The 12,901-nt window shown below is 48.2% G+C and overlaps 1 protein-coding gene across 1 annotated transcript; it reads left to right on the top strand.

The window, feature by feature from the left end:
- The first annotated feature begins 640 nt into the window (after window positions 1–640).
- Window positions 641–11,596, top strand: LOC122366586 (extracellular serine/threonine protein CG31145-like). Its single transcript, XM_043338990.1, has 9 exons — window positions 641–758; window positions 3,185–3,263; window positions 3,887–3,979; window positions 5,961–6,104; window positions 8,323–8,483; window positions 9,250–9,427; window positions 9,789–9,884; window positions 11,000–11,123; window positions 11,456–11,596. Exons 2-9 carry the CDS (start codon window positions 3,226–3,228, stop codon window positions 11,522–11,524), a joined length of 903 nt encoding a protein of 300 aa, XP_043194925.1. The 5' UTR covers window positions 641–758; window positions 3,185–3,225; the 3' UTR covers window positions 11,525–11,596.
- The last annotated feature ends 1,305 nt before the right edge of the window (window positions 11,597–12,901 follow it).

Raw genomic sequence — 12,901 nt, 5'->3', positions numbered from 1 at the left:
GATAGGTAATGTAAAATTTAGATTCAATTGCTAAGCACAACAAAAACTATTTACTCTTAGCCGCTTGTATTACAATATTACGTTGACGTTAAATAAAATGCCCTTTAAGCATACGTTTTCACCTATCTCATTTCGTCTCCCCGTGACGTATTTATTTCAGCGATCTAGTGGAGCGTTGTACGTCAAAATAAACAAACTATATAAGTAGTCTACGATCCTAACAAAAACAGAGGACAACGAACCTCCGTATACCTACAGAGCAATGTCAGCACCAGTCCCCCGCACCAGTCCCCCCCCCCCCCCCCCACACACACACTCGCCCTCGGACCAATGGACAGCCCAGCCCAGCGTCTGTGACTGACACGGGACACACTCCCAGTGACAACCAACAATTACCGTAACAAGGACGCGCACCACTACCGAAAATAACTGAACCGGCAAGGTTTTGACCGCAGCCGCAAGGTCCTGTTCTGTTGACATATAATCATACAACATATAATTGTAGAAATGTATAAACAAACATACATGAATTATATATTTTCTGGCCTCCCGTCTTGCTTTCCGCCGCTGCGGCTGCTGCTGTTGTCACCGATGACGTCACGTCTTATGCTCCACTGACGTCACGCTGTGTTGCAGGTCACTACCGAACGCCGAGCGGTTCTGGTGGGATATAACTCCTGAGGAGCTGTATCCAGAGGATAGCAGGGCGGTACCGGCGCTACTCAAAGAGCTGGCCACCGAGCCTATCGACGAAGTTGGTGAGTATCACTTGTCAGTTACAACTTAGAGCGACGGCAATCCTAGGGCGGTTGGAAACGTGTGTCATTGTAAAGTTAATTGAATAGGTATTTACAATGAGGGTGGGATAACATCTACTATAAGAGTTTAGAGTTGCATAATTCATGGGCAACTTCACAGGTCAAATTGAACTGCAACTCTATATAAAATCAAAAAGAACATCTGCACGTGAACATGTACTTGCTGAGCCGTTTCACTTTGTTTCCACTTCCTAGTTCCTATACTTCATTCGTGTACCCAAACAGCTTTCCGCACGATATCTAGACATTTACCTATGCCTACTGGTCAATATTATTCCCTATGCGGTTGATTCTTTCACCCACAACTTAGCACTCCGATCTACTTTAATAAATTCCAGCAAGTGCCGGACTCAAGGCCAAACATGGGTGGAGCTTTTCCAGGGAAGTTGGTGGGGCAAAAAGTCGTCAAACTCACATGTCCGATTATGAAGTTGAATAAAAGACAAAGCTATTCAATGCGAAAAAAGATTAGGTAATTTGCAAAGCAACAAAGTCTTAGAAATCAGCTTAACCCGCGCCCAAGTGGCGGTCTCAGCCAACTTCGCCCTAGTGGGGGGGGGGGGGGGCATACTCGTATGTTACCACCCACCTCTAACTCAAAAACTAAGAGGGCTAGAAAGACGCGGTAAAAAGCAGTCGATAGCTCTCGATGCGTACATTTGAAAGTATTTCGGTCATTTTTCATCTTAGAGCAATATTGGGGTCACCAGAGGTCATCAAAGGTCAAAATTTGCGAATAGTCATTATTTTTTTTCAGAAAACATGCCATTATCTCAGGAAATATGATAGCTAGGAAAACGCTTGGAAAAACAATCGATAGCTTTTGAGCTCTTCTTTTGATAAGCTCATTATAAAAAATGACCTCAGGTCAACGGTTTAGCCTCCAGAGGGCAAAAACTCCAAAAATGGCTGTTTTAAGGAAAAATGTTTTTCGACAATAACTTTTGACTTAAAAAAGCCAGGACATTTCTGTTGCCAGAATCGTGCTCCTCTCGCCGAGACGCGTCGAATGAACTATAATTTGACCTCAGGGCAAGGTCATGACCTGACCGGAAAAGGTCATGTTGCATAACAGTCGATGCGTCTCGGCAAGACAAACACAATGAGGCCAACCCCAGCGTTCTATCTCTATCCGATCGAGAGTTATAGGCAAAAAACTGTTCGTAGCCTCAAATGACCTCGGATGACCTTTCTAGAGGCTATCAGCAAAAACTACACCTTGGTCGTCACGGGTGGTCCAAATCATTGTGATTCTGAAATATTTGGACTGTTCCTATGCGTACACACGGATCTAGAGGCATTTTCGTTTTTCTCCATTGACTTATAATGGAAAGGTCACGCCAGTGACCTGACCTTAGGTCACGGATATAAAAAATCCGAGATATACCAATTGTAGGCGCCCATAACATCATGCAATCCACCAAGTTCCAAACCTCTCTGACAAACACTGCAGGCTGGACATGATTGCAAACTTTTTTAGGCTTGGTCAGTTAACTTGACCTGGTGACCTGACCTGACATGACCTGGGGTCAAAAATTTCACACTGCATTGTCCAAAATTGATGTGCGAAAGGCTACCCCAAGCGGCGCGGCGCTACGCGCCGCGGTTTTTTATTCACACGCAAAAAACGCGACAGGGTGGTAACATATGCCCCCCCCCCCCACTGGGGCGAAGGTTTTAAGTTGGTGGGGAAAAACGCTTATTGGTGGGGGGGGGGGGCAAAATACCAAGTCGGTGGGGCAGCCACCCCACGACCTGTATAGGAAGCTCCGCCCCTAAGGCCAAATATAGGTGCTGGCTGCTCACGAATGCTACTCTGATATTTTTCTAAAGAATTTTCCACTCCAGTTAAAAACCACCTCACAAGGAGGTACCCCGGCTCTGAAGATGCCAGTAACACGGCGAGAGCGCCCCGGAATATAAAAAGTGCCCTTTGAAGCGAGCGGAGCTGATTCCTGCCTGGCCAATATCAAGAGAACGGATCGCATTGATCTCCTTTCCTATTCTGGACGGATTTGCCGCTTGATGCCCGAATACAAATGACGATGCTCAGACCTGGCTATTCTTGAGCTTCCGTCCACCGGGCTAAGAAAAGGCCAATTCATCTAGGGAACTTTCGTACGTTTTTTTGTGGTATCCTTATCATCAAACAATGACTACGCTCCACGCCACTCGTGTTTCTTTTTTTCTTGAGTTACATTGAATTTTTTACAAGTATTCTTGCTACTATATATTTCATAAATTTTATTTCTTCTTGTTTTGTTTCTACCTAAAAAGTAAAGACCCAATGCTGTAGTAATTTCGGTGATAAGGTTCTTACAGTAATAGCATATCAAACACTTTCTAACTATAGCGATTTTTTTCAGTTCAAAAGGAAGGCGGCACACAGCTGAAGCTGATCCTCACCATGAGGAACGAGGCGGCGGCACTTGTCAAGCCCATGAGGTGAGATGAGGCAGATGTAATTATAATTGACTGCGCTGTGTCACCTACCCCACCGGGCCGTGGCGGGTAGAATCACTTCACCAGGCGGGGTTAGCATAATGGTTAGCATAATGGTGCTGAGAGGATGGGATTCGTGACATATTGCAGAAGCTTTTTTACATGAAAATGCGACGTTTTTTTTGCGTTTTTAACTACCTGCTGCGTACCTAGGTGTTCTAATTCAAGTTACTCGCCAGAACAGGGTTAGACGTTGGACTCTACGCAAAGAAGAAATGCTAAGTATAGGTACACAACCAGCCTCAGATGACGGATGTTTACCAGTCGATAGGCAATTGCCCATGCGCTCCACCGAAGCAACGTTTTCCTCTGGCTATCTGCTTCAAAAAGCCACGGTAATAAGATGTTTCCGGAACTGCTTATTTATCTACCTCACAAAATCGAGCGTTTCTGAGCATGCGGGGCATAAGAGGGAGCATAGCATCTTCGCTATTTCTGCATTTTGATTGAGCTAGAACTTCAAGAGAAAAATACTTGTATGTACCTATCGTTTGGACCGCCTTACAAAAGGATCCTGAGAATGCAGAATCCAAGCCTCAATAACACATCCTTTGTTTTTTTTTCAGGTTTCCACGCGAGCAAGAAACGTTGCCAAACCATTTCTATTTTTCCGACTACGAGAGGCACAACGCCGAGATCGCCGCCCATCACCTGGACAGGTAAGCGAGCATTTTAATGACGTCACTGGATCTTTGACGTCATCGTTTGCCGGGCAGTCGCCGGAGCCGAGTCGATCGCGATATGTCGGCAGCATTCGTGACAGGTTTAGCGTCATGATGCTTTATAAATGAGCCAATTTTCCGTGATTGCGTTGTTGTGTTAGCTACCATACGGTTCCTGCCGACCATAGGCTGAGAGAGCATTACCTACAGGGTGTCCCATAAGTTCCTTCTCACCTAAATTTTTCTTTTAGAGGCTCTCTTATTTAAAGCCACGCTTAATTTATTTTGTAACTGAGCTTTTGGGGTTGCCATGGCAACTGTGAATGTGCTCCACAGTAACTAATTCGTCTAGACAAAATATTTTTTGCCAGAGAGTTCACTTCCTGTGGAGACGGCTTACGCCGCAACATAGAGGTCTCCGATACGGGAACGTCTCGGTATTTAGTCCACACTGGGCCATTCACGACGGTTGAGGGTGATTGAGGCCATCCAGTATGTAGCCAATGTCTGTCGCTAACTGGACGCACAGTCAACAAGTGACGCCGATGATTTGTCGGGAGTCAATCGCTGCAAGTTTACGCTCTTTTTTGTCAGCTTTCACGAGTGAGCCATGTGGCCAAAACTGTGTGGCGCGAAAATGGCCGTCAAAAAGGTCTTAGCGTTAGAAAGTTGGTAAACAGGCTTTTCAGGATGCATTACCAGCTGTCTAAGAGTATCATTTCGGGGTACCTAACTCAAGGTGACTTAAGCTCTACTTACCGGAGGGCTCAAAACAGTCAAAAACGTCTTAAAATGGCCAAACATGTGTTTCGTTATGCCTGAGGCTAAAAAACTGAAGGGCCGATGGCATCAATGTGGTCATCTGGACTACCTAGTCCGTGCTCGAGATAAACCACCGGTGCAAACCCCAAATCGGTCCCATATGGGCGACGTAAAAGGCTTTTATGTCATCCCGCTTTATTCCTATGCAAAAGGCCAGAGTCACGGTAATGTGGGGTAATATGCGTCCAGACACTGATCACAATGCGATTGATACTCCAGAAACAGTCTTGGGACGCAGAATGCTTCTCCAAGAAGATCTAGTAGGAGTTTCAGCTTTCTAGCTTAACTCGAACCGCAAATATGGCCACATCTTTTTAGGAGAAAATGGCATCCGGGAGGTCGTAGGCTCATCTTCAAGCAAGACAGTGCATCAGTGCACAGGTCAAGCAAAGCTTAGAAGCAGTGCCAGGAGACTGTGATAGGCGTGTGTGGTAAGATCACATCCCAGCCAACTCATCGGATCCAAATTTCATAAAAAATATGTTGGGAATATTGAAATCGAGGCTCGTCGAAGCGAACCGGTGTTTCAGCATTGAGGAGCTCACGGCGCATGCCAAGTCAGTCTGGGCTAACTTCAAGCCTGTTATGCTGCCAAACATGCCGGTTGGCATGTCGCAGCATGTATTCATGTGTTTGCCTATGAAATGGGGAGCACATTGAGGGGTTATAAACATATCAAAACGCAATGTACTCTGTTTTACATGCAAATATAAGGTGAGAACGAACTTATGGGACACCCTGTACATGAGGCGAGCGATGAACAACTGAACAGCAGTACTCCAACCAACTTCATGTCTTGATAGCGCGACATGCCTTGGCTAAATAGGTATGTAATTTGCAAGGTTAGACATAATTTGCAAGGTTACGTACGATTATAAATCGAGGTATTCAGTCATTTGAATGCCGAAATTATTTGCACGTGCAACGAAATATTTTACATCGAACCATCGTCAATCTATTTCATATTGTGATCTATACGACATGCGTAATGATTTGTAATTCCTCCCTACACCAGAGACTTGTCCAGTGTCCACATTCCTATCCTTACCCTCGCCGCTTATTATCCAGCTCTTATCTCTTAAAGCTCCGCCCCTTATCCCTGTCCCTTGCATTCCTACCCAACTCTACTGACGAGTACGCCTATTGTGCCCTGCAGGATTCTGGGGTTCCGTCGCGCGCCTCCTGTGATCGGGCGTCTGATGAATATTACCACCGATCTGTACGCCAAGGCCACGGGCAAGCTGCTCAAGACGTTCTTCATCTCACCCGCGGATAACCTGTGCTTCCACGGCAAATGCAGGTTAGTAGCTAAGTGAAAAGTTTTCACTGAAAACCGACGTCGGAGGCCAGAGCCTAGCATGAGTCTCGCAGAATGAATCGCTATGTCGTGAGGGGTCGTACACCTACACAATACTAGTCGGGTACTTCTGTCTTTATATCATATTGTGACCATATTTACTTACTACCCAGAGTGCTGACCGGTGCCGGTGCAAGCAAGTGTCTAGCCTCGTTGATGAACCCATTCCTAGTAATGCCAAGATACCCACGTCAATGACGAACTTGCATAAAACAATAATGTCCGGGAGTTGACGACAGCCTAGATTCGGCGGTTCCTGTCAGTTCCTATTCACGCTAACTGATCGTCGCTGGGACCACTATACAGTATCAGTACATTTCCTCTGTCATAAATGGAAAATAGCGGTGTTGATTAGAGAAACTCTTCAGGAAATGAGGTGAGTCACTCCGTTCGCTTGCAGTGCCAATCACCTACGATGGTCGAGCCACTCGAAAACAGGCTGCGTCCGGTGCCGAATGAACAATCTCCCCGAACGGCCCATTGCAATGGGCCACAGCAGAATGCAGTGGAGCATGGGAGAGGAAGCGTTCCTTTGGAGCCATACGTTGTGCACGCAGGATTGGAGGATGCTGGATCGTGACGTCCTTATCATGAAGCGTGTGAGCACTTGTTGGTGACACTTATCGAATGCTACTTTGTGCAAGCATTTCAATCACGCTTGCAGATCACGGTCGCTAAGCCCCAGCCATAGTTGCACTATCTTATTCACACAAGCTGTAATGATGAAGCCCGAGGCGCAAGACGACCACTCGAAGGACGGACCGATCCCTAAACTATATCCGTATGCGTTTCATGTGCGAGTCTCTAAGTGTGGCGACCGCCTATCAGATGTCGCAGTACGGCGTATCGCAATGGCTCCCGGACGTAGTTCTAGACACCAGATAGCTACCGCCCACGCCGATATTGGACGGCGTTTAGTGAGGTACTTGACACCCGCGCCGTAGGTCAGGCCAAGAGAAACGAACACTAATTCAAAGTGGTCGGTCTACAAAACCGGTCCCAAGAATACAGTAGCATTAGCCGACAAATTACCGGTCCAGTCGAACACGCTCAGGTGTTTTCTGTCCTGACTATGGGCGTCAAAACGACCATTCTGTGGGCTCAGGAACATTGGTCAACCAATTATCGATCCCGCGAACACAACAGCAGTGGGGGACGGGGAACTGAAACCGAAAAGCGAGGACCAAATATCCGGGGACGCAAGCAACAACGATCGGCCAAACAACCACCGTATGAAGATACCTGTTAGGTCCCCACGAGGTCGATTGGGTTGTGCGTGTGCCATCTAGCTGGTGCATTTTCCCCATAATGATGGGTGGTGCCCGCACCGCACCATCACGGTTGTGGAGTTGTGCCACGTTTACCAATTTGATACAACACTGGACGAATGGCTACAGCCCGTATCACGACTGTGCACTGTGCAGTCGGTGACAGATTGGAACAGGGTGAGGAGAGGGAAGGGTAGAACGGAAAAAGGGGAGGTGCATGCCATTAGTAGGGTGACGGATGTCACACCAACGTTCCACCGGATGGGAGGGTACACACGAACCGTTGAAATCCATGGCCAATCAGATCAGTTGACATGGCATTGCGCTTTGTGCTTGGTTCCGTGACTGCTGCTGCAGGATTCACGCTTGGTGAACCAGTGCGAACTACACAAAGGAAATTTTTGCTGTCACTCTTGATAATCTGGCGCCCTCCCTGATTTTCAGACGTATTTTCCCGTGCGACCCCTTTTCATCAAGTTGCTAATTAGTAAGTACTACGATGCAGACCATGCGATTTGGGGGAGGGGGCTCCCCCTGTATCCGCTCCAATCTCCATAGCTACTGTGACCTGATCCCTTCTTCCGCATTCCACATAGTTACTTCTGTGGCACGACCTATCCCATCTAGCCCCTCGCCTAAATATCCCCCTAATCACCACCTGCGAGCTGAACCCTTCCTTCGCTTCCCCTCAGCCACTATTGCACGACACGGACCACCCATCTGACCCCCTGCTCCCCTTATTCCCCCATTTTTCATCAGTTACGACCGTTAGCTGACCCCTTCCCCGTATCCCCTAAGTTACTACTTCGACACGGGCCACGCCAGCTAGTCTCTCGCCAACGTCTCTTCAATCAATACCTTCTGTGATCTGACCTCCTTCATCTTCCTTATAGTTACTACTGTGACACGGGTCACGCGATCTGCGGGAACCCGGACATGCTCGAGGGCAGCTTCGCCGCGCTGCTGCCACACTCTGACGACGCCGAACGAAAGACGTGGAGACACCCGTGGAAGAGGGCCTACCACAAGCGCCGGAAAGCAACGTGGGAGGAGGGTGAGTGAGAACGCTAAGTTACCTGATGTAAATACGAACCCTAACGAACCTTGAATCACAAGCTAGGAAGGCAGCAAGCAGCATTGCTCGCCAGTACACCACGCCTTTTGCTTGGGCGACAGTGATGCATACGGTGGCACGTAGAGCGAGGTAGTTTTGCAGGATTGCACGGTTCATGCCACTGAATAATGTTACTACGCCTTTTGGTGACCGAGTGACGTGCCGCCGCATACATGACATGGCCAGCTGGGAGTGTGTTCTCCATAGATGCTGACACGATACTGCTGCTGACAGCCACGTCATGAGTGCTTGAAGTGGAGGAAATACGTAGCACTGACGATGTCCATAGTCACAAAATAATTGTCACCGAAAGTGTCTCAGTTTGTCTAGCAGCCTTTTCATTTGATGAGCAGCGGATCTTCTGCTAAGATTGTCTAGTTAATCCTCCTATACACATCATGATTGTCACCTATTCAGCGGAATATAGCCCGTTACACTCAAATTTCATCTCTCGCAGAAAACTTAGCAGACTCACTTCCACTATCTTGTGCGACCTTCTACTCGTAAGCAGGACATCAATTGTCAACAGTGCGCATCTCAACTGTATTGCGTTGTTCCATGACAGGAAGTGATTATTGACAATTGTAGATACAATTAAACGCAGGCGGCATGGCACTGCGACGCAGGCGGTATGACCGTCTATTCTTGCTCGCACGTCACTACGACCTAAGACACCTATAAACGTCGTTACGTCCTTTATCGTCAGACGAGAATTACTGTGAAATGGTGCAAGAGATCCCTCCGTACGACAAGGGACGACGTCTGTACGACATTATGGACATGGCCGTGCTGGACTTCCTGATGGGAAACATGGACAGACACCACTACGAGACGTTCGAGATCTTCGGGAACGAGACGTTCCTGCTGCATCTCGATCATGGCAGGTAGGTCAGCTTGCAAGGAGAGAGACGGTGGTACGCGAGGTTGAGTTACGGTAAGTGCAAGAATACCTGGCGGGTCTGCAATCTCAAGATTGCCCTGAGGGGTTTCCAGGGTCCTTCATACTTCCTCTGCTTCGGAAATGCATAACAATTTCCTTTTTCGGAAATACAAAACAATTTCCTAGTGCAACTATCTAATTATATAAGTGCGAAGTACGAGTATAGGTTCTTAGATGTCCTTCCACACACTAATCGGAAACACCGGTAGCAATAACACGACATCATTCTGTAGTGATAAGGGATCCGGCTTTGCGCCCAACGTGCTTCCTCAAACGGTAACCACGCTTGCTTTGCTGGTCCACAGAGGGTTCGGGAAGTCACAGAAGGACGAGCTGAGCATCCTGGCGCCGCTCTACCAGTGCTGCCTCATCAGGGCGTCAACGCTGCGGACGCTCTACGGGTGAGTGTACCATCCGTCAGCTCGGCTTAGCAATCCTCATACCCTCATCCGGACTCCTAATTCAGTTCTCAATCATCTTCGAGTTCCTTGCTCCGTACACAGGCTTTCCCACATTCATATTTAGCCCTATCCTCACCCGGATCCCTTTTTCCATCTCCAGTGTCTATTCCCCTTGTTCCTGATATTTCTCGTCATCACGGCCCATGTTTAGCCGCCCTCGTTTCTCAATAGCTAGTTACTCCCGGCCCCTTTCCCAAAGCCCACCCGTTCCATGCCTCCATTTTACTCAGCTCTTCTCTTCAAGCTTCCTACAGTCTCCCTCAGGCCCACCGTCATCAAATACCAACGGACACACACATTATATAAAGTTATCCTACATATTAGTGGAAGTTGGCACGGTGACCAGGCGTGACCAGCTGATAACTCAATTTGTCCCTGAGGATTGAGGAATGCCATCATTCGACCGAACTCTGCCTGCTCTCCCGCGTGCCTCGTCCAATTGGATATAAATCGGACTCAGCGGCAACAAAACGCCGCCTGATCCGACATAACTGTGGCGAAAATGGCCCGTAGATCGTTCTTACTTATTCGCGCGACTGCCCTGGATTGGATAGAAATCGAGGCTTTGATCAGGCGGAGATGAGTTACGGCTGTCAGAAGGCCGGCCTGCATCGAATGGGAAGAAGTCTAACGGACCGACGTTTCGAGGGCATTTAAAAGGGTTGGCGGTTGGAGGTTTTGAGGTAAATCAAGGACGCACGTTCTTGACCTGTAACTAGATGAGATGAAGGTACCCACATCTAATCGCCACCCATATTGCTCAAACGAAACATTTTTTTATTAATTCATTTCACCGGGTTCATCCGTAATTTCAATTCGTCCATACGCTCCAGATCCACGAGTCATTTCCAGCTATCCCATGGGCGATGAAATATATCGTATCGTACTCGCATTTCAAACGATCCCCGCGTTTCATCTCGCATGTTTCGGACCTGTACGTGATCTGCATTCCTCGGATCTTCCACATCTCAATCACACCTCATAGCAACATATCGTCTGTCTAGATCCGTGTCTAGCCCGCACCTCACATGATGCATCACGTGACCTGTTTCCAGGTACCACACGGGCCGTAAGCTGTCGGACCGACTACGAGAGTCACTGTCACGTGACCCACTAGCGCCCATTCTATTGGAGAAGCATCTGGTGGCAGTGGATAGGAGAGTTGGCATAATACTGCAGGTAAACTGAACGTCGGGACGCAAAGACGGGTCGAGGTTGTGGATCGGTCATGTTACTAGATGCATATCGTCCTAGGGGCATGCCATTTTAGGCAGCTCATTTCAGGTCACATCAAGGAAAATGTCAGCGAAGACAAGTCAAGAAAGATGTTGTGTGGGGTTTCATGAGATGAGCTGGTTGTGCTTGGTCGTGTAATATGCTAATGGTCAAGTCAAGAGAGGGTTAAAGACGTTGACGGTGGATGGGTATGGGTAGGAGGCATCACGATGCTAGCCGTCGGCTTACCACTCAACCGAAGCTCGTTGATTGACCGACTGTTGTTGTGTTTTCAGGTGGTGCAGAAGTGTCTGGACGCCAACGACGTAGCCGATACGGTCATCTATAACGACTTGCTAGTCTGAAGTCATCATTAAGTCGAATAAGAGAGTCCTTAGGAGTTTGGTTGGGCCTTGGACGGTCCTCAGGCAGGACCTGGAATGGGACGGAGGTCTTGTCAGGAGTTTTTTTTTTTAGGCCAGATCTGTGTCCTTGAGCCAGGTCTGAAATGGTATTCATGTCGAGTCAAGAAACCCTAAGGGACGTATGGGTTCCATGGGAAGTCAAGAACTGGCCAAGGGCTGGTCCCCGGGCCAAGTCAGGTACCGGCCTAAGCCTAAACTTGAGACGTTGCCCAGGTTTGATCATGGACCGACTTCAGGTCAAGTCAAGCTCAGGCCAGAAGAATCGTAGTCAGGACAATGCCGAACGCTCCCTCTCGTCTATCGTTCGTGCTGGGCACGGTTTGGTGTCATCACGACCCCTCCTTGTTGGGCTGTTTGCGGATGTACCCGTTTGCATGTATGTCTGCTCCTCGGGTGCGTGTGTTCAATGGGTCAGTAGGTATGTTTGCTGTTCATACCAGGTGTGATGTGTAAAGGTGTGTCGCATTCTGGGAAAGCAGTGCGTCCACTACTGGATTATAGGACAGTGGTGGCGCTTTCGTATCGGTACAGAGGCATTTCGGGACCAGGCAGGATCTTGGAATAAGCGCTACCAGTCAATGAAGCGCCAACATAGCCAAGTTTCGTCCGCGAGGTTTCGTCTAGGATACTATAGAGACTGTCTAGGGGGTAGGGTAGGTCTGGAGCGGCTCACCACTTCTAGGGGCCAGAGTTCCGCGTATCGGTCTTTCAGGAGGCTCGGTCACTGTCCCGCTGATCGAGCGAGTGTGGGACGCTGTCATATGCGGAGCTCCCGCTAAACATATCGCGACGGGGGCCAATGTGGGTCGATGGTTCGGCTATGGACGTGATGTGCTGTACGGTTTTAGAAGCGTCGCCGAAAGTGAATGTGATCGGCGAGGTTGTCACTGCTGCTATTCTGTGACAGTTCAAAACCAGCGCTGCCATAACACTGTTACCATTCAATATCGGTAATTGATACGGTTTAGAATTACGAGCTGAAAACTAGAAACCTATGAGCGGTTTAGCTCACCAGCGATAATATCTAAAGAATCGAGTAAAACGTAGTGAGCAGTCGACAATCCATTCAAGCAGAGACCCTTTGGCATATCGCGCTCTGAGCACGGATATTGGTTCGGGAAAAGATGCATGCTGAAGAGGTTCGTTTAAAATACCAGCGCTGTAAAGAATTGCATGTCGTTAGCTCTGACCAAAGTAAGGTGAGAGTGGAATAGAAACACGAGGTCTTCCTGAAGCTGGTCGTCCCAGCAGTGGCGTGTTTCGTGCCGTTACAAGATCGCTCTGTTGATGCATTTCAGTCTCCTGAACTAGAACTAG

The sequence above is a fragment of the Amphibalanus amphitrite genome, unplaced genomic scaffold, assembly GCF_019059575.1.
Source record: "Amphibalanus amphitrite isolate SeventyFive unplaced genomic scaffold, NRLGWU_Aamphi_draft 000817F_arrow, whole genome shotgun sequence".
NCBI classification, from domain to species: domain Eukaryota; kingdom Metazoa; phylum Arthropoda; class Thecostraca; order Balanomorpha; family Balanidae; genus Amphibalanus; species Amphibalanus amphitrite.
The sequence above is the reverse complement of the archived record's forward strand: the minus strand, read 5'-3'. Positions and strand labels throughout refer to the sequence as shown.